The sequence below is a fragment of the Wolffia australiana genome, chromosome 9, assembly GCF_029677425.1.
Source record: "Wolffia australiana isolate 7733 chromosome 9, ASM2967742v1".
In the NCBI taxonomy this organism is placed as follows: domain Eukaryota; kingdom Viridiplantae; phylum Streptophyta; class Magnoliopsida; order Alismatales; family Araceae; genus Wolffia; species Wolffia australiana.
Window position 1 is genome coordinate 12,246,992 of NC_135843.1, and position 25,534 is coordinate 12,272,525.

At 42.6% G+C, this 25,534-nt stretch overlaps 1 protein-coding gene across 1 annotated transcript; it reads right to left on the reverse strand.

Moving 5' to 3' along the window:
* Positions 1–206: 206 nt before the first annotated feature.
* SEC10 (exocyst complex component sec10) lies at positions 207–25,362 on the reverse strand. The gene is made up of 24 exons (XM_078580730.1): positions 25,189–25,362; positions 24,910–25,116; positions 24,756–24,830; positions 24,294–24,395; positions 24,125–24,175; positions 23,932–24,037; positions 22,524–22,637; positions 22,356–22,447; positions 21,701–21,869; positions 21,548–21,624; positions 21,378–21,473; positions 21,209–21,299; positions 17,507–17,592; positions 17,086–17,256; positions 11,819–11,872; positions 11,584–11,712; positions 11,416–11,508; positions 11,007–11,153; positions 4,273–4,370; positions 4,116–4,200; positions 3,079–3,137; positions 2,007–2,105; positions 1,538–1,621; positions 207–405 (listed from the first exon to the last, which is right to left on the reverse strand). The coding sequence occupies exons 1-24, from the start codon at positions 25,264–25,266 to the stop codon at positions 330–332; spliced, it is 2,439 nt and encodes an 812-aa protein (XP_078436856.1). The 5' UTR covers positions 25,267–25,362; the 3' UTR covers positions 207–329.
* Between the last annotated feature and the right edge of the window lie 172 nt (positions 25,363–25,534).

The window sequence follows — 25,534 nt, forward strand, 5'->3', positions numbered from 1 at the left end:
CGTGCCGCTCAAATGCTGTCAGCCCGGACCCAGCAACCCAATCACATGAAGAGAGCTCTCAAACTCATTTCTCTAGCTTTCTCTCTCTATCTCCCTCTTTTCCCCTCACTCTCTCTCTACCACTATTTTGTGTAATAGTTGGCATTTGGTTGGTCAAGTTACATCTCTTATCTCGACATTATCTAAGAGAGAGAGAGAGAGAGAGAGAGATGAAAAACATAGATATTTGAAAAAAAATACCCAAACACCAAATAATTTAAACCCACCCACAGGCTACTGAATCCAAACAAGCAGCATATTACCTCTGTATAGAGGACATTACTCAATAATCATGAATCAGCCACGATGGCATTCAATCTGGATGCAATCTTTGCAGATTTGAAGTCCTCTCTGAGTTGAATGAATCTGCAAGTACGAAAGTCAATCAGACGATCACAATATTCAAAAATGGATTATTTCAGTCCTAATTACTGCAAGAATTCATAATCAGACATTAAGATCAGACAATCAATGGAGGATCATAGCCACATTCTTTATCAAAGCACACTTTCGGCCATTTAAATATACTGTTCTCTTGGAAAATTAATCATTCAGCCTGGTTCATCAGAAATTAAAATGTACAAGTCATGATTCAAAACAGACCCCAATTTTTTTCTACTTCTTGGATTGTTAATCATTCTGATCATGAATTTTTACTCATTTGTCTCCACAAATTTCAAATGAAACGTACACCAACCATTACATATCATCATCATATTGAGATCCTATTATGAATACATGTCAATGCTGATTCATCTACAATACCAAAACAGAAAATTCGTCTGTAATTTGCCGAGAAAAACAAAACAAGGTGACAGTGGTACACTAAGTAAAATAAGGACTATCAGCAGGTTCAGCTTAGCCTCCCAAATCAACAAACAATCACTTCTAATCACATACCATCATCATATTCATGTTAATCAATAGATTAATATTGATATATATTCAAATTCATCAACATCTTCATCAACAAAACTGCAAAGTCGTCGGTGCTTTTGGGAAAACAATAAAACATGGTATCATCGATGTGCTACAACTGAAAACCTGGACCATCTTTGGGTTTAGTTTGTGTATTCCTCATAATCATCAATCAATCACCGATCATCATACCTCATTATCATCATACTCATATCCATCTATAGACTAAAAATAGGATGAATTCTAATTCATCAACATGTTCATCACAAAAACAGCAAATTAATTCAGTTTTTGGGAAGAAAAAAAGAAAATGGTATTGTTAATGCACTACAAGGAAAAATCTGGAACATCAGCAGACTTAGCTTATGCATATTCATCATCATAATCAATCAATCACCAATCATCACACATCATCATCATATTCATATCCATCCCTTAGTATACTTGAATTCATCAACGTGTTCATCAACCAAATTAGTCCATATTTTCAGGAAAAAAACAAAAGATGCTATCATCAAATGTGCAACAAGTAAAAATTCAGAACATCTGCAGGTTACTTGAAATTTTGTTTTTTATATACCTGAGGGCATCTTGTCTGATGCTGGGGTTGCCCTCGAAAAGAGATGCAAGGCTCTCCGGGGCGACGATGAATACATTAGCCATACTGGGAAGGGAAGAAAGAAATGAAATGTAGTGAGGTTATTGAAAATTGCAAATGAAGTGGAAAAATGTAATAAAGTTATGGAATTCAATATTTCTACGTTCTCAAACAAGGTGCAAGTGAAGGAATATGTTAAATATTATATTTTTTAAATGAAGAGGAGAAGTCAAAATAAGCTATTTAAAGATATCAAGTTTTGACTTTATGAAATCAAGTGGAAGAAATGAAAGAAAATGAAATGATACGAAAATGTATCAGAAAAGAAATGAAAATGGAATAGAACATTGTACAAATGATGAAGAATAGAAAATATTTCTCTTCTCCAATTTTTGAAACCAAGTGCAAGATTTAGATGGATGAGACAAGGAAAGAGAAAATGTCACTCAACATGCTCAGAAGCTCAAATTTTTCATCCACTGCTGGGGCGTTGAAACTTCGGACAAATTCTCCATACTCAGTTACATCACGTTTCAGCCTCAGCCCTCCGCTGCCATCAAGAAATCCAGCAACCCAATAAGAGATGCAAATGAGAGGGAGAGAAAAAAAGATGGAGCACAAGCAAGATAGGGAGAGAAGAAGAAGAAGAGGGAGAAAGAACAAAAGAGAGAAAGAAAGAGCGAGAGCAAGAGCCAGAAAAAGAGGGAGAGTGTGAAAGAGAGGGGGGAAGAGGGAGAGCTAGAATGAGAGGGAAAAAGGGAGAGTAAAAACGAGAGAATGGGAGAAATAAGGAAAGCAAAAGAGGGAAATCAAGAGCGAGAGAGAGCAGACAGAATGAGAGAGGTCAAGAGCGAAAGAGAAGAGAGAAAAAGAGAAAGATCAAGATCGAGTGAGAGAGAGAGAGAAAGAGGGAGATAAAGAGAAAGAGGGAAGATAGATAAAAGGGAGATCATGAACGAGAGAGGAAGAGAGAAAATGGGAGAGAGAGCGCAATGGATGGAGGGAAGGGAGAGAGGGAGAGGAAGAGTGAAAGTGAAAGAGATAGATCGATAGTGAAAGTGGAAGAGAGGAAAAGGGAAAGCAAGAACGAGGGAAAGAGAGAAAGGAGAAATATAGAAATAAAAGAGAGAGAGAGTGAGTGAGTGAGTGAGTGAGGGAGGGAGGGAGGAAGGGAGGGAGAAAGAGGGAGATAGAACGGAAAAGGGAAAGCGAGACAGAGAGAAAAAGAGAGAGGGTGAGAGAGAGAGTGAATGAGAGAGAGACGGTGGAGAGCAAATGAGAGGGAGAGAGAGAGAACAAGGGAGTGAAAGAGAGAGCAAGGGAGAGAGAGAGGGAGACCCAGGGGAGAGAGAACAGAGAGAAAGAGGGGGAGAGAGAACAACAGAGAGAAAGAGGGAGAGAGAGGGAGGGAGAGTGAGGGTAGAAGAGAGAAAAAGAGAAAGAGGGCGAAAGCGAGGGAGAGAGAGAGAGGGATAGGGACAGAAGAAGATTCAGATAAAGAGCTAGAAATAGGACTAATGCACCTGGCACTGAAGTTGAATTTCTGCCAGTGATTAAGCAACCCTTTGTGCAAACGATTTCCCTACCAAGTGATAATTTAATAAGCACAACCCAAGAAAATAAACAACAACCGACACATCAATTTGAGCTAAAAAGATTCAACATTTATTTGATTTCCCTGGAATTTATAGCTCCATGCGAAAAATATTAACACAGAAAATGGAGAAGAGCTAAAGCTATGAAAATTGGGAGCGTAGGATCAAAGTTTTAGAAATAGGGCATCATGGATGAGAATCAACTAGTACAGAATGATACTTCTACTGCAAAAACTAAAATAGGAATAGACTCAGATCTTAGACGAAATCATGGGTCAACTCTGTTTCTAAATAATAGATTATTAATACTAATGTGATTTTGGAAGAGGCTTTTTGGGGCTCAATCCAGAGTTGCAGTTGTAGAAGACAGGAAGAACGTGTGCATGTACTGGTGGCACTTTGGGCCATATGGTTTCATAGGAACAAGGTGTTGTTCAGGGGAAGAATGACTTCTACCTATTGGGCTATCCATGAGTTGGAGGAACTTAAGGCAGTGTGGTTTCCTCGGGTCATGAATGGAGAGATGAGGGTGTGAGCATGTGTGGATAGACCGAGATACTGGGAGGGTTACCGACTTGTCGGGTGATTGTCCCTTTTAATGCTTCATAAAAAGAAAAAATAAATAAAATAGATTATCAATACTGATTGCTTCCACACATGATTGAAGAAAGGATACACTGGGTGGGTTTCTCAAACTGGGCAAAAATTCCACCATTCCTCCCCATGGGGCATAACATAACCAAGTTTATTGGGCACAAAGAATAAGGAGTGGCATCACGATTTTTTTCTAGTAAAACAAGGTACCAACGTGGTGTGTTGTATAGACAGAGACTTCTAGGTTTTAAAAGCACTACAATTTCAAGAAGTTTCCATGGCCAATCAATCCGCATGTATGAGAAGTATTACCAAACCAGAATTAAAGACAAATAAAAAATATTATGACCCATAATATAATGTCAACCAACCAATTCCGTGAGGAAGGACTGTTTGTTGAGGCCTTCGAGAGAAGTGAACGCCACTTCCAGCACACGTGAGAGGTAGGCAACAACTCTGGTGTGAAAGCCATCATAGAATCAGAGTTAACTTTTAAGATAAAATTAAAAAGATGTGATTAGATCAAACTTAGTGCAAGCATTAGTCGGCCGGTGATCAGGAGTGGTGCCGTCATCGGCCGACCGAAAATCAGTGCTCTTTTGTTCCGCAGAAAGCAGACGTTCCACCTTCATTGAGAACAAAACTGGAGAAGATTATGTGATGCCTAAGAAGAATCAAACCTACTTCAAATGAACTTATGATTAACAAAGTCACAAGAAAATATAGATATTCCTACAAAGAAATCATGAAATCTTCAGTCATCGCACATTAAAGAAGGCTTTTAAATAAGAAGAGAGAATACTAAGTTTGGTTTCAAAAAGCAAACGTTCAACCATCACAGAGAATAAAAATAGAGGAGATTATGTGATGCCTCAAAAGAATCAAACCAACTTCAAATAAACTTATGATTATCATAGTCACAAGAAAATAGAGATCTTCCTGCGAAGATATCACGAACCCTTGAATCATCACATATTAAAGAAGCCTATTTGTAGACACTTAAGCTCTTTTTTTTGTAACTAATAGTCCCATATGGGACATTCTTAACTAGCCCATTAGGGCTCCCCTATATAAACACTTGTAATCCCCTCTTATCTTTTTAATCAAGTTGGTTTTCTCTTTCTCAAACCTCTTTCTTGGTTCAACATGGTATCAGAGCCGAAACCCTAAATTTCGGACTCATCATCGCTCCGACTCACCGGCTCCTGCCGTCGTCCTGCGTCCTCTGCTCTCTCTCTCTCTCTCTCTCTCTCTCTCTCTCTCTCTCTCTCTCTCTCTCTCTCTCTCTCTCTCTCTCTCTCTCTCTCTCTCTCTCTCTCTCTCTCTCTCTCTCTCTCTCTCTCTCTCTCTCTCTCTCTCTCTCTCTCTCTCTCTCTCTCTCTCCCTCTCTCTCTCTCTCTGCCTCTCTGCCTCTCTGCCTCTCCCCCTCTCTCTCTCTGCCTCTCTGCCTCTCTGCCTCTTCCCCTCTTTCCCTCTCTCTCTCTCTCCTCGCACGGTTGCCTCTCTGCTTCATGGCGTCCATGGTGACCTGCTCCATCCGGGTTCTCCTGCGCCTCGATCCGTGCTGTCCAATGTCTGAAGAACAGACCTCTGCCTCTCAGACATCTGGGATGACTCCGGTGCATTCTCCTGTGCCTCCGACAGCGGCTTCATCGACTCGTCTCACCGGTCCAGCACCATTTACTTTGCCCAAGATGCCGCCCGATGGAATTTTCACCGGCTTCAACCTCCTTCAATGGCGACAGTACGTGCAGGTCACTCTAAAAGGACGACTAATGCGTCATTTAACAGAAGATGGACCACCGGTGACGGACCCAGCATACTATGATTGGCTCGACGTTGAAGGAGTCTTTCAGCGCTGGCTACTTGACAGTATCGCCCCTAATATTAAGGGGGAGTTTCTGTCTTTGGCGAATGCTCGAGCCGTCTGGGAAGCCGCCCTCAACAGCCACTCCAAGAGGAACAACATTGCCATTTTGTACGAATTGGTGCATCAGGCTGCTAATCTTCGTCAAGGGGATCGGACGGTATTGGAGTACAGTAACGAACTCACCTCTTTGTGGAATGAGATCGACCATTACATGCCACCGGAGGTGAATTCGGTGGGGCGGGGGTATGTGCTACAGCTTCGTGTGTTTCAATTCCTGATGGGTCTCAACCCGGAATATGAATCACTACGTGGCCAGCTTATTCATCGGGAGAAGATGCTCACCTACCAAGATGCACTCCGGAGTGTACGGATTGAGGAGTCTCGGTTTCAGCAGGCACCTTCCCTCACCTCAGCGTTTGCGGCAACACCGGCCGCGGCTACTCATGCTTCATCGCCGAATTCTTCCGCCCGAAGGACTTCATCTCGCTCGGAGGAGTCTCCCAAGGGCGATCCCACACTCTTCTGCAATTATTGCAAGAAGAGGGGTCACTCAAAGGAAACCTGCTTCAAGCTCCAACGGAAGCGGACTCAACAGAGTCACCTTGCTGCCGCCGCCCCTCCTGCCAGCTCACCAAGCGTGCCGAGTCCAGGACAAGTGCCTATGCAGTATACTCTGCTTCCGGCCAATGCCTCCTCATCTCCTAGCTTCACTCCTGAGGAAATGGAGCGTCTTCGACGTCTTCTTGATCCTCCCGTCGTGGGCTCGTGTTCTTTAGCCCACGTAGGTATGTCCACCGCTCTTGCCTCTCCAACCTTGACTTCTGGAAATTTTCCTTCGTCATCTTCCACTTGGCTTCTTGATTCTGGTGCCACCGCTCATATGACTCCTAATCCTCGAGCTTTTTCAACCTATGAACCCCTTTCTAGTCATTCCAAAGTCAAAACCGCCTCTGGAGATCTTCTCACCATCGCGGGTGTTGGTCATGTTACTCTTTCCCCTTCTATGAAACTTTTGCGTTTTTCATGTTCCACGTCTTGCTCATCATCTCCTATCTCTATCCCGACTTGTTCGTGATTTAAACCATGATCTCACCTTTTCTCCAAATTCCTGTTTTTATCGTGACAAGGTGTCGGGGGAGACGATTTCACTTGCTGAGGAGCGTGAGGGGCTCTATCTTGTTCGACCTTCTTCCTCTTCTCTTGCTGTTGCTGCTGCTGCTGTTTCCCTCTCGGCGTCTCATGACCAATTGTGGCTTCTTCATCGATGCCTCGGACATCCCTCTTTTGACACCCTTTATCGTCTATTTCCTAAAGTTTTCCAGGGTCATGCTGTTGACTGTTTTGTTTGTGACGCATGTCGAATTGCTAAACATCATCGCACTACATATCCTTTATCTTCATCTTGTGCATCCACGCCTTTTTCTCTTGTTCATACCAATGTTTGGGGTCCGGCCCCCCTTCACAGCACTTTTGGCGCTCGATGGCTTGTTATTTTTGTTGACAACGCTACCCGTTTCACGTGGGCTTACCTTTTAAAACACAAATCCCAACTTTCCACCATCATTCCCCAGTTTTACTCCCTTATCGAAACCCAATTTTCCACCCCAATCCGTCGCTTCCGCTCCGACAATGTCAGAGACTATGTCAATTCTACGCTCACCCATTTCTTCCAACAAAACGGCATTGTTCACGAAACATCTTGTCCCTACACGCCTCAGCAGAATGGTGTTGCAGAACGGAAATTTCGCTACATCTTTGATACGACCCGGAGCCTCCTGTTCCATATGCATGTTCCCAAGTATTTCTGGGGTGAAGCCGTTCTCACCGCCATCCATCTTCTCAACCGCCTTCCTCTCGTGCCTCAACCATTCCTCCTATTGACTGTCTCAGCGCTTCTTTCCCACCACTTCCTCAAAACAAACCTCACTCCACGTGTCTTTGGGCGCGTCTGCTTTGTCCCCAGCAGTCAGTTCGGTTGGGACAAGCTTGACCCTCGCGCCATTCAGTGCATTTTCATTGGATATTCCGTTACCCAAAAGGGTTATCGGTGGTACCATCCGCCTTCCCGTCGCTTCTTTGTCACCAAAGATGCTACCTTTGATGAGTTTACTCCTTACTATCCCTCCTCCACGGTACCACCTTCTTTATCTCCTCAGCCGGACCCGCTCGAGTTCCTTATCCTCCCTCCTCTTTCCTCCTCAGTCACTTCTACAACAGTCCCGTCATCCTCCCCAGCCCCTTCACCTCCAGCCGCACCATCGTCTCCGCCCTTCCCCGCCACCGCGCCGATTCCCATTGGAGAGCCATCCGAATCTCCTCCAGTTCTCATGTAACACCCGTGGATCTTTCTCCACAACCCTCTTCTCCCCAACCACCTTCTTCTGCTCCTCATCCACTTCCTCCTCTTGTCCCTCCTCCGGGTGTTCCTACGAATCTACCACGCTGCCCTCCGGAAAAACGCTATGGCCTCACCTATATCTCTCGCCGCACCCCCTCCTCTTCTCCTCCTTTGGATGCCTCATCCTTTACCTTCCAAGACACTCCACCAGAATCTTCCTTGGCCCTTGTGCCTCCTTCCCACTCTCCTCCTTTATATCCTTTAACTAATTACGTTTCCTCCCATCGTCTCTCCAAACCATACCATGCACTGCTTACCTCCATTGACTCCATCTCCCTTCCGAAGACGGTGGACGTTGCCTTATCCTTGCCTCATTGCGTCGGGCTATGGAGGAGGAGCTTCAAGCTCTTGCCCTAAATGATACGTGGGATCTTGTTCCTCTCCCACCGGGCAAGCACTTGGTTGATAGCCGTTGGGTCTATGCTGCAAAGCAAAACTCCGATGGCACGATTGAGAGGCATAAGGCACGCGTTGTTACAAAAGGTTTTACGCAGAAATATGGCGTCGATTATCAGGAGACATTTGCTCCAGTGGCCAAGCTGAACACTGTCCGCATTCTCCTGACTCTTGCTGCAGACCGTGGCTGGGTACTGCAGCAATATGACGTCAAGAATGCATTTCTTCATGGCGACTTAACTGAGGAAATTTATATGGCTCTTCCTCTTGGGTATGCCTCCTTGGTCCCCTCTACTCCTTCCTCGGTTGTTTGCCGCTTGAAGAAGGCACTATATGGCTTGAAATAATCTCCTCGCGCTTGGTTTGGTCGTTTCACTACGGCCATGAAGCGTTTTGGATATCGCCAGTGCAATGGGGACCACACCCTCTTCTACCATCATTCCACGTCAGGGGGAGTCGCTATCCTTCTGGTCTACGTGGATGACATCATTATTACGGGTGATGCTACGGAGGCTATTACACAACTGGCAGCCTATCTATTGTCGGAATTTGCTATTCGCCACCTTGGCCCATTGAGGATTTCCTTGGCATTGAAGTTGCATACTCTTCTGTCGGGATTTTCATTTGTCAGCGGAAGTACACGGTGGATCTTCTTCATGAGCTTGGAAAGGAGGATTCCAGGCCCATTACTACACCTATTGACGCTAATCACCGCCTTGGCGCCGATGAGAATGAAGATCCTGCAGAGCCTGGACAGTACCGACGACTTGTGGGCAAGCTAATCTACCTCACCCACACCCGACCTGATATTGCATATTCTGTGGGGGTTCTCAGTCAGTTCATGCAGACTCCTCGCATGAGTCATCTTCACGCTGCTCATCGACTTCTTCAGTTCTTAAAGGTCATAGTTGGTCGTGGACTTTTGTTCCGCCGCCACAGTGGTCTTCGCCTAGAGGTATATACCGATGCGGATTACGCAGGGTCCATTATTGATCGTCGGTCTACCTCAGGATATTGCACCTTCTTGGGCGGCAATCTTATTACGTGGAGGAGTAAGAAGCAGAAGGTGGTGTCTCGATCCAGTGCCGAAGCAGAGTTTCGTGCACTTGCACATGGTCTCTGTGAGGCACTTTGGATCACAAAGATCCTACGTGAGCTACGTTGTCCGGTTTCCTCTCCCGTCCAGCTGTACTACGACAACAAGTCGGCCATCAGCATTGCCCATGATCCAGTCCAGCATGACCACACGAAGCACATATAGATTGATCAACACTTCATTAAAGAGAAACTGGAGTCGGGAAAATTCTGCCTGCCGTATGTGCCTTCAGCAGATCAAATCGCAGACATCTTCACCAAAGGGCTCCATGCCCCTAGGTTTGAGGAGCTTTGTGGCAAGCTGGGTGTGGAAAACATCCACGCCCCAGCTTGAGGGGGAGTGTTGACACTTAAGCTCTTTTTTTGTAACTAATAGTCCCATATGGGACATTCTTAACTAGCCCATTAGGGCTCCCCTCTATAAACACTTGTAATCCCCTCTTATCTTTTTAATTAAGTTGGTTTTCTCTTTCTCAAACATCTTTCTTGGTTCAACACTATTAAAGGAGAATAAATGAACAGACATTCCACCTTCACGAAGAATAAAAACTGAGGATATTATGTGTTCTCGAAAGAGCATCACTGTGTTTCTTTCGTTGCCTCTTTCTCTTTGATTTATTGATTTTCCTTCATGCGAAACCCATTTTGCATCCCATTGAGTATGGGATACAAGGGAATAGACTTGGGTGTGTCGTGTCGGGTTTGGTAGAGGTGGGTCTGTATCTCCACCATCCACAGTTCTGGAATTACCTGACGCCAAAGAAGAATCAAACCTACTTCAAACAAATTTATGACTAGCATAGTCCCAAGAAAACAAAGACGTCCCTCCAAAGAAATTTTGAACATTTGCATCATCACATAATAAAGATGCTTTCTACAGCAGTAAGGAGGAGGATATCAAGCGGAACTTCAACAAAAAGAACAAAAATAAAAAGTTTTGCAGCAATTTGGTACAATCCCCACTCGAGGATCGTATCAGAGGGGAGTAGACTGGCGAGGCAAGGTAGAACTTCCCGGGGTAAAGAGGAGAAACGGGAATGGTCTGAGGAAGGGTCAAACGGATGGGGCAGGGATCGACCGGGGACGAGAATCGTAGAGGGAGAGTAGACTCCTTGAAGATGCAGAGGGACGGGAATCGTAGAGGGAGAGAGAGAGAAGACCTGGATGAGGAGAGGGGAGACAAGAGATCTACTTAGTTCTTCTTGGCTGCCCTCCTAAAGGGAGGGCATCCGAGGAATTACACAATGACAAAATGTCTTAAATGCCCTTATGGGCTAATACGACGAGACTACCTCTAGATAGTTTGAGGATCCTATCACAATTCGGAAAGGAATCTTCTGGAAGCCACTGTAGTCCATATAAGGTAAATACTTAGTTGGAAGCATGATAATGACTTCCCAAACAATCGCCTAATTCTTAGTGTGATGTAATGAGATCTTCACATGATTCATAAAATATGATGAAGTGAAATTGCTAAGATAACACATGTGACAAGGCTGCTACCTCTGAAATTACTGTATCAATGCATTGTAAAAGCCCCTTCTGTGCAGCGCTCTCAACACGAGAGATGGATGCGGCCATCTCTTCACAGCAAGCGGTGTGGGCCCCATCCACTGGCAACAATAGCCGTGATATTGTATTCGAGAAATACTGCAAAGAGAGACAGGACCGATACCCAAATAAGGAAAATATAGAACATTTTAATTGAAAAGTGTGGATCTTTAGATGAACAGAGTAGAGAGGAGGCAGGGGGTGACCCTGGGAGCTCAGAACAAATCCTAAAATGTCTCACTTGATATGAGGATTTCATCTGTCCTTACGGGTGGAGAAAATCAAGAGCCATTTCATAAAACACTCTACTAGAATAGGGAAGAACGATTATACCTTTTCATCTAAAAAAATGATATCTTACTTGCTGTAGCACTGATATGCTGCTTGCACAGCGTTGCACAGCCACCACAAATGATCGGATACCGCTTTCACCAGCGGCAGCAGCAGCTTCTGCCTGTAAGTTGAAAATCATAGAAGAAGAAAATCATGCACTTAACAAATATTTAAAATTAAGGTATTAAGTACTTACAGCAGAAGCAGCAGCCGCAGCGACCCTTCTGCTGATATTGGAACCAAGCACAAATCTTTCCCTCAAAGCTGAAGCTTCAGTCAAACTCTCCCTAGCAAACTCTAGTCCTTCAGATAAATATTGACTGACCTGCAAACGAGATTCAATAATTTTATCAGTTACTAAATTCTAATTCTTCATTTGAGGCGTTCGCATCTTAGCTAAAAAGTACAAAGAACGTATCGAGCTGACTTACTTGATCGAGCAAACAAGTAAATACGGCCTTAACATTAGTTGCAAGTGTTGCGGGCTGCACGGAGAACACAAAATTAGACACTTGAAACTCAAAAATATCTTCAAATGATATTTGAATTAGCTCCAAAGAGAGGAAGGTAACATGATATCCTGATGACAACCAGATGTGGCCAAAAGGAAATGAAAATTTGAAGAAACAGATATCCAAACTCAGGTGTAATATAAACAGAACCAAGAAAAATAATATATCTCGTATGAACACTACTAGCTAGTCTATCCCTTCCCATACCTTACTTTCATCACAGTTTAGTTAAGGAAAATATAATATTTTTTAAGTAAAAGACTAACGAAGAAAGAATTGAGCAATCTATCAAAGCATCAAAAAGTTTTCCAACAAAGGAAATCCAGATCTTTTAAGTCGAACTCTATCAGATCCCAAAATATAGTCATGGCTGTACCTGCATCTCAGTTTCTATTTGTACTTTCCTTGCATTTTATTTTATATTTTTTGCTTCCATGTCCCTTTTTCTTTAAAGTGTAATATAGCCTTATCAGATCTCATCATAGTAAACACAGGATCTTGATAATGAAACAACTGTATCAAAAAACTAAAGATTCATGCGGAGTGTGGCCAAAAAAGGGGCCAGGGAATTCACGTGGAAGGTAGACTTTAGAAAAGCTTTGGACTCACGAGACTGGGATTTCTTGTTTTCCATGAGTTGAGGCTTTCCACTGAATGGTTAGCCTGGGTCAGGAGATGTATTTCCTCTCACTTGTTCTCAGTTTTCACAAATGGGCGCCCAGAGTGGGGATGGATTCATCTCCAAAGAGGGGCCAGGCATGGATTTCCTTTGATTGTTTCTCTCCGTCATGGTGGTAGACTGGGAGGGATTGTGGCTCCATTTGGGGAGGCATCAGCATTCTGGCCAGATTTGAGGCAGGTTTTTCCCTGAGTATGATAGTTCTTCTTTGCCAAACTAGGGTAAGGTTCACTATACTATTATTTAGCGAGATAATTGGTTGGCTTTCTGCCCCTGCATGGGTCCTCAGGCCACGGTTGAGGGTTGCAGGGATGACACATGGATCCAATCTTTATGGGCACTGTGTTTGACGAGAGGGTGGACGATTTTTTGCAAATGCAGTATTCTTTATCCAACGCTATCAACAGGTGTCTCTTGCTCGAATCTGACGCGTGCCGGCCTCAGTGCTTGGAGCAGAACACTGAGCAGCCTTGATCTCTTGCTGCGGAAGTCTTTGCAATTGCTTAAGATCGCATAGAAAGGGTTAGAGGAGAGGGTGGGGACGCGGCCCCCTCGAGAAATAGGGTCATTGCATTGATATCATAGAAAGGTTACATCGTAGTTGGGACAATTACAAGGGGGAAGACGAGGGGTGATACAACGAATGAGAAGAGGCGCATCGTGCCAGGTTTGTGTCGCCTCTCCGCCTCGAAACCGCCGCTCCGCCGCTACACATGTGCCCCCGGGCCGGGCGCCATGCGCCCGCAGGCGTGGCGATCACACACACCACCCCTGCCTTGACGATCACACACGCCACCAGCACCCGCACTGACACCTATCGCGCGTAGACTGGCCTTCTCTCAAGGGTGGAATATCGAAGAGAGCGAGGTGGAGTGGGGGAATGCTATGGGTCATCTAGTCGCATCGTAATTGAGATTGTTTTCAAGGGGAAGATAGCTTCGATGGACTGTGTTACTCAAGAAGTGTGGGGTTTTAATTCATGCGTGTTTAGAATGTTATTGGGGATGGTTTGGTCCTTGTAACTCTTGTTTATATCTCTTTAGTACTGCTTGATCATCGATTTCAGATGATCTTCCTTTTTTCTTTCAACAAAAAATCAAAGCACCAAATATATATTGGACCCATATGGTATTAAATTACAACATATTTACTATAAAAGAATGCACGTAGAACTCCCATATCGGCATTAATCTTAAGTCTCAACCAAGGAGTGCATATCTGTCTTTTGTTTTTTTTTTTTATATATCCTGTACGTAGTATCTTAGTGTAACTACCGTTTTGAGGCTTACATGGTAGAGGTTTTAAGATAGACCCTGACAGGACCACTCAATATGAGTGACCCACATTATAAGTCTACATAGTTCTTAGAGACACTGTCCGGCAAAAAAAGGAAGTATGTTAATGTCTCTGTTTCGTCAGCTAGGTTTTCCGCAGGTGGTGCCCGCAAAGCAAGTACTGAAGACGCCGGCAAATGACATTTAATACGAATGATTCAGGTGTTAAGCACAGACAATTGAACACTTCATAGTCTCAATAACGCTTTCTCTACCAATACCTCCCAGATATCCAATTCAGATGCCACTCATCTGATATGATGCAATGCTGGATGTACAAAAGTAAGAAGCCCAGATCGAAGCGCTACCCAGACACGATGGTCCAGCCCATTACCACCTCTACTTAAGCCTTTTCTCAGAGGAGGCTAGGGCACGAATTGAATCATGAGTCCCTTGAGTCATCTCTCACCTTCCCTTTGCCATTCCCATTCCTTTCATCTTGTGTTCACAGGTCCAACACTATCTTCTTGTGTTCACAGGTCCAACACTATCTCCCTGCAAAGCAATCACCATTTTGTTGGTGATCCTTCACCATCCCTTTGCCATTCCCATTCTTTTCTTCTTCCCTGGGAACATCTCTCACTCTCATCTCTCTCTTCTTCTCTATTGATAAAGTTGGACGATCTATCATATTCCATTGTCCAAGTTGGAGGTTTACAAGGAATTCGATACGGTTCTACTCAGGAGTGTATCATTATCATGTGCTTCTTCATTCTCCAAATTTTAATTCTTACACAGAAGAAGTGCACAATGAAAGTAGATACAAGTAGAAGATATAAATAACACAGCAAGTCTTCAGTTCCAGAGATTAAATGTAGGGTCGAAGAATGTCCCCATTGGGGACACGTAAGACTGGTCCAAACCTCAGATCATACTCGTATCTCAGCAGAAGCCAGTTAAATATGATCATGGCTGAGTAATTTCTGATCATACTTGTTTCCCTATTTATAGGGTATAAAACCAAGGGTTTGGCCAGTGGAATAAGGTGGTCTATTTTCCAGAAGAGGAGGTCGATATGACTTCCACCAAGCACCAGGTTCAAACAACTCGAGCTTTCTCATTGCCAACTGAACCCTCTGGTGTTTGAAGAATTAAAAAAGATGTTCATAAAGTATATTGGCAGTGTGACTGTCAACCAAATGGAATGTGAAACTTGGCAATGTGCCGCAACATGATACAGGATGGGAAAAACAATACTAGGTTTCAAACTCTGAATTCAGTACGTCCTTATCTATGCATTGATAACAACTATATGGGCTAAGGCTGGTAGGCACAGATGAAATAAGACTATATAAACACATAAAACCCTTCATCTGCATATTGATAAGTCACAAAAAAGAACATATCAAAGCAAGAGGAAGCGCCAGGAGTCTATCGCACGTGACAACTAGGGCGACACGTGCGGACCAGAAATAAAGCGTAAGAAACTCTACATAAAGAAGAGGAGCGGAGAATGCGACGCCCCAGAAGTTGGTTACCACGAGTGCAGGCGACTGGAGATTCTCCTATCGCGGGATATTGGCGCCGATCCGGACGACAGTTCTTCTCATTCCTTGTCTCTCGGGTTCCTCATGCCCCATCTCTGTTATTCTCGTGGGAACTCTCTTCAGTGTACTTTGTTCTCTGGGATTGATTTCCACCTTGTTCTTCTCATTCCTTCTCTGAACGACATTTTGTTATTATTGTCTTGGGTATGATACATTCCTGTTGAGATCTCCTACCTTTTAATGGGATCACTATACAGAGTATATTCAGAGTGGGAGGAGTATCTTGTATCTACATTTTTATTTGCCGGTATCTTAACACATATAAAGTCAACACAGCAGTAATATGTGTTCTATTGAGTGCAGACTGATAAGTGGTGATGTCTCCAAACACCCACATTTTCTCAGTCACATAGGTTAACATATATTTTGAGAACAGCCCAGAATGATAAAATATTATCCATCATTTGACAATAGAACCAAAATCATTGAGTAATTAGGGCTTGTCTCGAATACGATCGGGTGGATAAAAGACTAGACCAGTGACTGGTTTATCTTTTTCACTTTCAACCTGACATAGCATTAGAAGTGGGTTCTCAATTAGTTAACGCATGATTCTCAAGAAGCCCATCTCCGACCAACAAGTAAAGTTCAAAGTTGTCTGATAGCAACAACAGATCAAATCTTGTAATATAGTGCAGGACAAAATACTTCAATTACGATCTACTGATTAGATATGTTGAGTGACTGACAGTTTTTTGACCTCGTGTGGTTGCGCCTTTGTTGTAGGAAACCTCCGCACGTTGAAAAGTAAGATACAAAATTAGAAGGGTCAACTCTAGTGCCGCGGAAAATTTCAGGTCAATGGCACTTGGACTATGATTACCACCCCGTACTAAGAATTTTTTAAGAAATTTATCAGCCACTCATATCTTTCCTCAGTTTCCCTATTATTCATTGTTTTTCTCTTATGTCGTGAATTTATAAAGATTTAGTATTGCCTTTATCAAGTCCAATATCATGGGCAGTCATTATGGGCCTAACCGCTGGCAAGATAGGGTCCGCTTATGTATTCGCGAACAGAACAAAAAAGCATATACAAAAGGTTATCGATACCACAGGATTTTTAGGAGGAATCTCAAAGGTTTCATGATTCTATGTTCTAACAAAACAGAAATGAAGGAAAAATACCATTGACCAAATAGATAAGACAAAAATGGAGAAATTCTTCAAGCGAGATATTACCAACAGTGACCTCTGTCCAAGTGTCAGGCGAAAAAATCATTTCATAGATAGTTTAATTCCCCAGACAGTTTGTCTGCAGGAAAGATGACGATCAGACATTTTTTCATGATCATTCCCTCACATCACTAACTCTCTGCTAATTTTACTCAAATGATGAGAAACGGAGGCAAAATCCTCATCTTCATTGCCAGGATTACAAAATCATCATCGTCACTCAAGCTGTGGATGATATCGATGACAGTGATATGACTTGGATGACAATGGCAATCTATTTTGGACGATGATGATGCAAATAGTTTTGTGTAATTTGGGATAAAATAGCGTCTACAAGTTGCAATTTCTAAAACTCAAAAATACAAAAAATGGAGCTGAACAAAAAGTGAAATCAAAGATAACGTCGATCAAGACACCAAAGTCAAAGATTATCGATGAATAAAACCTTACCTGGGAATAAAATAAAGTACACCGTGACACGGCCTCCTCATTCCAACGAATAAATTCGGTGACAACAGTTACTGATATCTGCTGCTGAGAAGGTCCTGCTGTAGCTTGAGAGCGTGCAAATCCACTGGACGATTGAGATGCTGGCTGCACTTCAGATTTCAGTTCTTCCATCTAAAAATGAGAAAGTCATTATTCATTAGAAATGGGCATCAACTAAGGGTAGGAACAAAGAGCCAACACTCTAAGGTGAAGGTCATATTTTCAATAAAAATGAAGCGCCACATTCTTTTTTTATTATATTTTGAATTGACAGAGAAAATGAGGTTGGCATAGCTAACAAAATAACAATTAATTAACATTTTCGAAATTACAGACAGCATAAAAAATAGGAGACAAAGCCAAAACTCAACAAAAATAATACCTTCGCAACATATAGTTGCCTAAGAGATGCCTGCTCATGTTCCAGGTACTCATCTTTATGAGAAAGAAATAGTGACTCCGTGAGGCCTAAAATAAATCAAGACAAGAAAAAACATGATTGTGTGAGAAACTATGACTCAAAAATCATTTTAAAATCCACAACGGGTCCTTTATTTTTTCTTTCTTTCCCTTTTTTTATAGCTTTCTATGTTTAAGGTAAAACCCACAACACAGCTTGTTGTATAACAGACCCAAATGTGGCAAACATATGTAATTTATGAAACTGCGAACTGGAAACTGGGTGTACGTGTGTGACTCTTTGGAAACTGGGAATCTGATGGCAAACTTGCATCATCAGTTTATCTAATCGCAGTGTTGAGTTGTAAAATAGAAAACTGGTAAAACAAAGATAAATAAAAGTTTCTAGAGTCAAAATTTAAACATTATTGCCTCGAAAGATTCCTCGCAGTCAATGCGTTCAGATGTTTGGGCAGAGTAGCGATTGGCTTGGAATAGAGCTGTGCTCTTTAAACTGAACAGTTGGATGTGTCAATCGGCCACAGTAGTCAAACTAAAAAGGAAAAGCGATGATTTTGAGATGGTAGAAGTCTTGGTGTATGGCTCAGTGAACGCCACGAGGACTGACCAATGGAGAGAGTTGGCAGGAGAAGTGTCCACCGTCCAAGGATCTCTGATGTTATTTGGGGGAGACTTCAATGTGACTCTGAAGGCAAGAGACAGACCCATGACAAGGGAAGGCAAGATCCAATCTCAAAAGACTTCTAGTTGTTCATCTCCAATGCAGCCTTACAGGAAATGGGGCTGGTGGACGGTGTGCATACGTGGAAGAGCATGACAGAACGTGACATGTGATCTAGATTGGACATGTTCTTGTGTTCAGTCGAGTTGGCGGAGCATTCCTCATTTCCAAGATGTGAGATCACTGCCGCAACCATTATCAAACCACACCCCAATTGTTCAGGCTACAAATGAGGCAGATAGGCGGTCCACTTATTTCAAACCAGACAGATCGTGGGCCAATTTCAAGGAGGAAGCATAGCGAATATGGACTCCCAAGATCAGATTCAGGTCCGATAAAGATGCTTTCCATGAGAATAGAAGGGCTGAGACAACACCTGATGGGGTATCGGAAGCACGTTCAGGAAGACAAGAAGAGGAGGAAAAGCTAAGCCTTTCTAGGATGAAACAACTAGATGAGTTAGACATTAGAACCCAAGATGAAGAAGAGACACAAGAACGTCGAAGATATCGAGGAGTTGGGGCAGAAGAGGATTGGAAACTAGAGATGGATCAGAAAAAATGCTCAAGACAAATGTGGCCCCGTGCTGGAGCCGTTAATATGAATTTTTTTCAGCTTGTGGCCAATGGAAGGAGATGCACAAACCAGATCCTGAGAATTATAGTGGCAAACCAGGAACATGTAGGTGCTCAAGAGATGGGACGGCCTATTGCAAACCACTTTTGCTCTTTCTCCAAAAAGGGGGAGAGAAACTAATGGAAATGAAGTGGTAGGGGGACAAGGATAGGGAGTCCAGGGCACCAAGCAGAATTATTTTCTAAGGGGAGGAGTTCAAGGTGGCAATCAGCGGACTAAACAGTGAAGGGGCGCCAGGCCCAGATAGTATTCATTTATAGCGAGTTCTGGGAGCTGGTTGGGCTTGATGTGACGGCCACGTTGGAAGAATTTTGTCAAGGACAGGGCAGTATGGAGAGGATCAATAAATCATACCCCTTCCTTAAACCGAAATGTCAAGGAGCCGCTAGAATTGAGGACTACATACCCAATTCATTGTTCACGTGGACGTCCCGAGGGAGGCCGAATACAACCACAAAGATGTGTTAGGCAATGTGTCAATTTGCACTACTACTGTTAGTCCTAGCAATGGATGCACTTGTTATATGTCCTGAACAAGACTATTCCTAAGCTACCAAACGACGAGCTCTCCTAATGGTATTCCTTTGCTGCAGTATGTGAATGACAACATCTTCTTTATTGAAGGCTCCGTGGAGTAGACAAGGAGGCTGTCCAATCTACTAGTCCTATTTGCAGATTTGTCAGCTCTTCAAACTAACCATGCCACATCAGCTCTATTGGGCAACGGGTTATTCAAGAAGAGGAAAATCAACGCGCAGAGGCATTAAGAACACCGATCGGGAGATTACCAATGAGGTATTTGGGCCTGCCATAGAAGAGGGGGAGGAAAACCAAAACAGATGGGTAACCGATTACAGAGAAAGTTGAACAGCCACTAGGGGGTGGCAAGCCAAGGTGTTGTTGAGGGGGAACACATGGTGTTGTTGCGATCAGTACTTTCCACCATTCCCATCTTTCATCTTTTATTATTTAAGATGCCAGCAAGAATTGGGAAAAGACTAGACATCATGATGAGACACCTCTAATAGAGAGGATCTAGCCCGGAACAAAGCCATGGGTTCGCAATGGTTGCACGGGACATTGTGTGCCGACCTATCAAATTGGGAGGATTAAATTCATACCATTTCAAAGTATGAAAACAGCACTACTTGCGGCGTGGATGGAAGGGATAATGAATCCCTCAGATGACTTCACCATTCGAACACTACGGGACAACCATGGCAAGGGGTTGACTTAGGAGTGACAAGCAGCTACATTCCAAGGGCGGCGCCCTTTTGACAAGGACTCAAATAGATCTTCCCACAGGTACAGGACTTCTTCTCTGCCAAGTAAGGCGATGGCTCGATATTTCAGTATTGGTTAGATGTATGGTCGCCAAAAGGCAAGTTGCATGAAGCATTTCCTCACTTTATGCACTCACACGGAGCCCTAATGCCTAGGTCAGGGACAGTTGAGATAGAGAGTGAAACCCAATCTTAGTCGGTGCCCTGTCAGGCCAGAGGATTGCAGAATTATTAGAGATGCAGTAGTCCCTAGCACAGATAAGCCCAAGATGCAGCGAATAAGATGGCTGGACATGAGTTGACGGCCCTTTTTCAATCTGAAAGGGTTACACAAGGATCCGAAAGGGGCAAGAAGAAGACCCAATAATCATACATGCATGTCGCTTCATATGGTAGCAACAAAACCCGATGACAGAATGAATTTATAAGTGGCTTTTATTACAGAGAAGATTAATGACCTGGGCCTTTCAAAAAAGGCTATACCCAGATACATCGTAAGCATGTGTGTTTACTTAAGAGGGGGAGAAGACTGCCAACACCTATTTTTTGAGTGCCCTTTTGCTCGCATGATTTGGGCCAGCCAAGAGATATCAATGGTGGATGTGAATTCTAAAGAGGCTTTTTGGGGCTCAATTCACAGTCGTGACTGTAGAAGGAAGGAAGAACGCGGCCGGATACTGGTGGCACTTAGGGCCACATGGTTGCGTAAGAAAGAGTTGTTGTTCAAGGGATGCACGGCTTCTACTGATGGGTCTATCCCTGAGTTAGAGGAACTTAAGCCAGCCTTGTTTCCTTGGGCCAGGGATGGAGAGAGGAGGGTTTGAACATGTTTGGATAGACTGATATGGGCCTATTAAGTTCCTGGGAGGGTCGCCGATTCATCAGTTCATCATCCCTTGTACCGTTAAAAAACAATTAAAATTAAAATATTATAAAATTCCACATTTATTTAGCCATTCGTTAGGGTCACCAACTTTGTGTGATCTTTCCTATATTTCTTTAAAAAAGGAAAATTAGCCATTACCCTCAGCATCCAAGTCACCACAGCCCACAGATCTCAGATCTTTTGCGAGCTCAAGGGTCTTTTCATATGCAACGATCAGAAGCCTGAGATACTGCAGATTCAACTGGTAAGGACCACTCTCCCCAAGAGAAAGAAAAACACGTTAAAAATTAGGCTTGAATCAGCTTACGAGTAGAAGCCCACCATCCAGAGGAGGTGTGTTGCCAAGAGAAGGCTTTACAAGCAGCCTGTCCAGAATAGCAGCAATCCTTTGCTCTAAAACTCTCTATTTGATAAAGGATGAGAGTTTCAAATGTCATCAAAAAACAAATGAGAAAAGTAAAGTTTAACCTCTTCTACCTGTACAAGAATAGACATGACATCATTGGGAGATGGAAATACAGCCATTATGGTTGCCGCTTCCTTTTGTACAGTCTCTGAAATTTCCCCGCCATTACTTTGCATTACTAACTAACATCAAATAAAATAGTAAATTTTCAAAAATATGTAAACCTGTTATTTCTTTATAAAAGGCAGAAAGGCCACGGGCAATATTTGTGGTTCCAGCTTGTGGTCCTTGGTCTCCACGAACCAACTTGAAATCAGAATCCATCACTTCCACATCAATAAACATCGGACGTGAAGCCACATAATGCTGCATGGCGCTAGTTCCTCTATTAAACTGTAAAAACAAAAGATGAAAACCCGTCAATGTTCTTCAGCTCATCAGTAAAAAAAAACAATTTCTAAGTTCTCCCATCTGCATTAACTCAAAATTCGAAAAGATTTTAACAATGTGAGACGGCAAACAATTATATTTACGTTTCCAGGAGAAAAAGATAAATCTTTGACAATCAAGAAAGATATCAGATGAGATTAGGTAATTAGAAATATATCTGATGAGATTTTAACCACCACTTAATTAATAAATTGAGTGTTTAAAAAAATAATAATAAAGTGAGATCTTGCAAATCCCTACAGATAAGAGGTGAGATTTTGGTTAGTTGGGATGAGAAAAGAAGAGATTTTTACTGATCTGAAAGAAAAAAGATAACATTTGAACGATCTAGAAAGGGGAAAACATGAGATTTTGTCCATTTGCAGCAAAATAATGGAGATTTTTGTGGACTGGGAAGACAAAAATCAGATGCTGAAGAAATGAACTAACCTGAGAAAGAATTTTGGCGCATTCTCCCATGGTTGATAAATCTCTTTTTTGGGATGCTGCATCAAATCTAGACAACAACCTGTTCTCCAACTCTGTAGGGGGAAAAGTACTGAAAGTTAGTTTTTATGTGATCCCAAAATCATCCAGAAAACATTATTAAAGGCCTACCATTACAATAGTCCTGAAGATTTGCAACGGCAACCTCTAAACCTCTGCTAGGATTAGCAGCACCAATGGGAAGAGGTATGCCCTGGCGACCAATATCCTCTTCCGCAAAAGAACCTTTATTAAAATGGAATATAAGCCATACAAAAGCTTAAATAATGATTACGCAATAATTATTGAAACGAAACACTATTTAAGGATAAACAACAATCGAAGTCTATAAAAAATGCAAACTGAGAACACAATCCTTATGATCCACCATTGCTGGCATATGGTAGATTATGGGCTTGCAAGGGTATAAAAATTATGTTTTCATGAAAGGAAATTTTCCACCAAAAGGGAATCGATAAAAGAGTAGAAAGTGCGGGATATGCAGGAAATTTGCGATGGGTTGAACAACATCCCATTGGTCTTACGAAATTAAAAAGGTAATGTGGAAGATGCCCCCACAAAGGAAAATATTCTTCCATTAATTTCATCACATTACACTACTCTATTCTCAATCCATGCCCAGGATTATAATCTTCCCGGGATTTATAACACAGCATGAGAAAACTTCATCCGCAGTATTTTATTTTTTCAACTAGATAATCCACAGATTCAAGGGAAAACCACTAACGAGTAATAAGACGGAAACAAAAAGGTGCAACTATCCAGGTCCATATTTTCAGAGCTCATTAATCACGAAATAAATTCTTCTTGTTAGTCCCAGCACACGATCACGGAAGAGCAAACCATTAATGATGGAGATATCCAAACATCTGAACGCCATTGACATGGGATCTAGATGGTGATGTTGATAATTGGCTGAAAATTTGCATATGACGTCGCCAAGGTCACCAGCCATCAGCATCAACCATCCAGGGGTGCTTGGCATCATCAACCACCAAAATAACAATAAATTCCAACATCATTATCGTCGTGATGACGGTGGTTGACAACTGCCTCTGTCTATTGGGTCATCCCGTTGACATTTACATTGTCACAACGTTAGTGTGACATTGATACTGTTTTCAACCATCAATGTCAGCCATTCAGGGCACCCTGTTAATGCCATTGTCTCATCGACCGCCCACATGATTGTCAACATTAAGTGTTGGAGATAGGGGCTTATCTCTAACTTTTCATAGGATTTCCGACTTCTATGTGAAGATTGGAAACGGCCTAAATAAAATTGAGGTTTTATATGATTGAACCTTTGCCCAACTCCCAGGGCGGTGGAATTCCACTCACCACCCAGCTTTCTCATCAAGTCTCAACCCTCTCTTTCATATGTATCTCGTTTATGCTTCTTATCCATCTTTAAGTGGATTTCTACATCAACAATTATACTCATGGCGTTGACAGTTGCAGAGCCCCAATGGAAGCATTTTTAAAAAGTAAACCAGGAGGAGAGAAGACAGTGACTTACGTAGCTTCTGTGCAACAGACGCAGCTTCTGCGACACGACTATCATCAGAGAAAAGGGGAGAAAGTTCCATCAAATCCCCGGGACTGCTGTTGAACTCCATCAAATACTGTAGGATACGCCAAATTTACATCATAGATATTTATCTTTGGAGCCAAATTTTTCTATTGGGAAAATTGCCATTCAAAATGAATACCTTAATGAGGTCTATTGTTTCACTGGCGGTTTCTCTCTGAGAATCGGCACTCTGAGGCAATCAGATTCAAAATTAAAAGGCCAATTAGTGACACAGTAGAAACAAAGAAATGATCCCCAACTAAGCCACCAAATACAATAATCCAATTATTCCAATTACAAATGAGAACCTGCAAGTGATCCCCAATTTTCGCTGCGGTCTGGCCAACGCTGGAAATACGTGAATCCAGCCGGGCAAAACTTTCGAAAAGCCCATCCACACCTTTTTCCAACTGAAAGCATCATCAGAAGATAAACATAAAACGTAGGGAAAATGGCTTGATGATTGCAAAGAAAAAATCTTTCCATCGTATGAAAATTTTATAACAAAACTGTATCAAAAGAATTAATCAAGACATCCATCGAACTTAGAGACATCGCAATCATCCAAATGAAAACAGCTTGATCATGCAGGAAAAAATTATCGGCATTGTAAGATTTTCTATTATAAATCTTCTAAATCAGATGAATCAATCAAGAACTTCATCAAACCTAGATATGCAGGAATCATCAAAGCATAAAAATTTATCCTCAAAGCTTCTCTTTACAAATGCACGGGGACATGTAAAACTGAAGATCATTTCCAAACTGACCTCGCCGAGTGTCTTTCTGTGCTTTGAATTCTGCACTGTGAGTTCCTTCTTCAAGTTCTGAAGCCTGGAGTCGATCTTCAACCACAAGAAAAAAGAGAGAAATCTGGATAAAATATAATCATCCGAAACGTCAAATTTAAGCCATTACGCATACCTGTTGCCGCAGACCCATCAATTCCCTGCTCGAATCCTTGAACACGGAAAGAAGATCGTCCACTCCGGGAAAGAGCGGCGTTAATCGTCCATTTTGAATATTTGCCCCCTCTCCGACCCCCTCCGACGATTCCAGATCATCGTCTTGAAAGGACGGGAGAATCTCGTTAACTACTTTCCCAAACAGCGCGTCGAACGAGAATTCTCCCTGCAGAAGCGAAAAAAACAAGATTCAGCGCGTTGATAGAGAGCGTTTATGCGGTGGAGGGATCGATTAGACCTTGAAATCGTTGAGATCAAAGAGGATCGGAGTCGAACTTCCCCCCCCGGATGGCGATCTCGACGATGCCATCGCCATTCCCCGGAGTTTACCACCCCTACCGCGTGCCTGTGATGAACAGACCCTTTCTCTCTCTCTCTCTAAAAGTTAAAATTACAATCTTGGAAAAACCGCTCTCTCTCTCTTCTGGGAATTATAATGTCCGTTTTCTGTTATATATAAGCAAAACTCTCTCTCTCTAAAAATTAATAGTCTAATATTTGAGAAAATTATTTCTCTCTCTAGAAATTAAATTTTATGTTATGTATAAAACCTCTTTCTCTCTCTACAAATTAAATGTCTAGTA

What these genes read in the sequence shown, in the direction of transcription:
- SEC10 (XM_078580730.1), bottom strand. Translation starts at nt 25,266, where the DNA reads ATGGCGATGGCATCGTCGAGATCGCCATCCGGGGGGGGAAGTTCGACT. An exon ending in GGCAACTATATGTTGCGAAG is followed by an intron (nt 17,257 to 17,506) that starts GTATTATTTTTG and finishes TCTCATTTTTAG; the next exon opens with ATGGAAGAACTGAAATCTGA. An exon ending in TTACTTGTTTGCTCGATCAA is followed by an intron (nt 11,713 to 11,818) that starts GTAAGTCAGCTC and finishes TCTCGTTTGCAG; the next exon opens with GTCAGTCAATATTTATCTGA.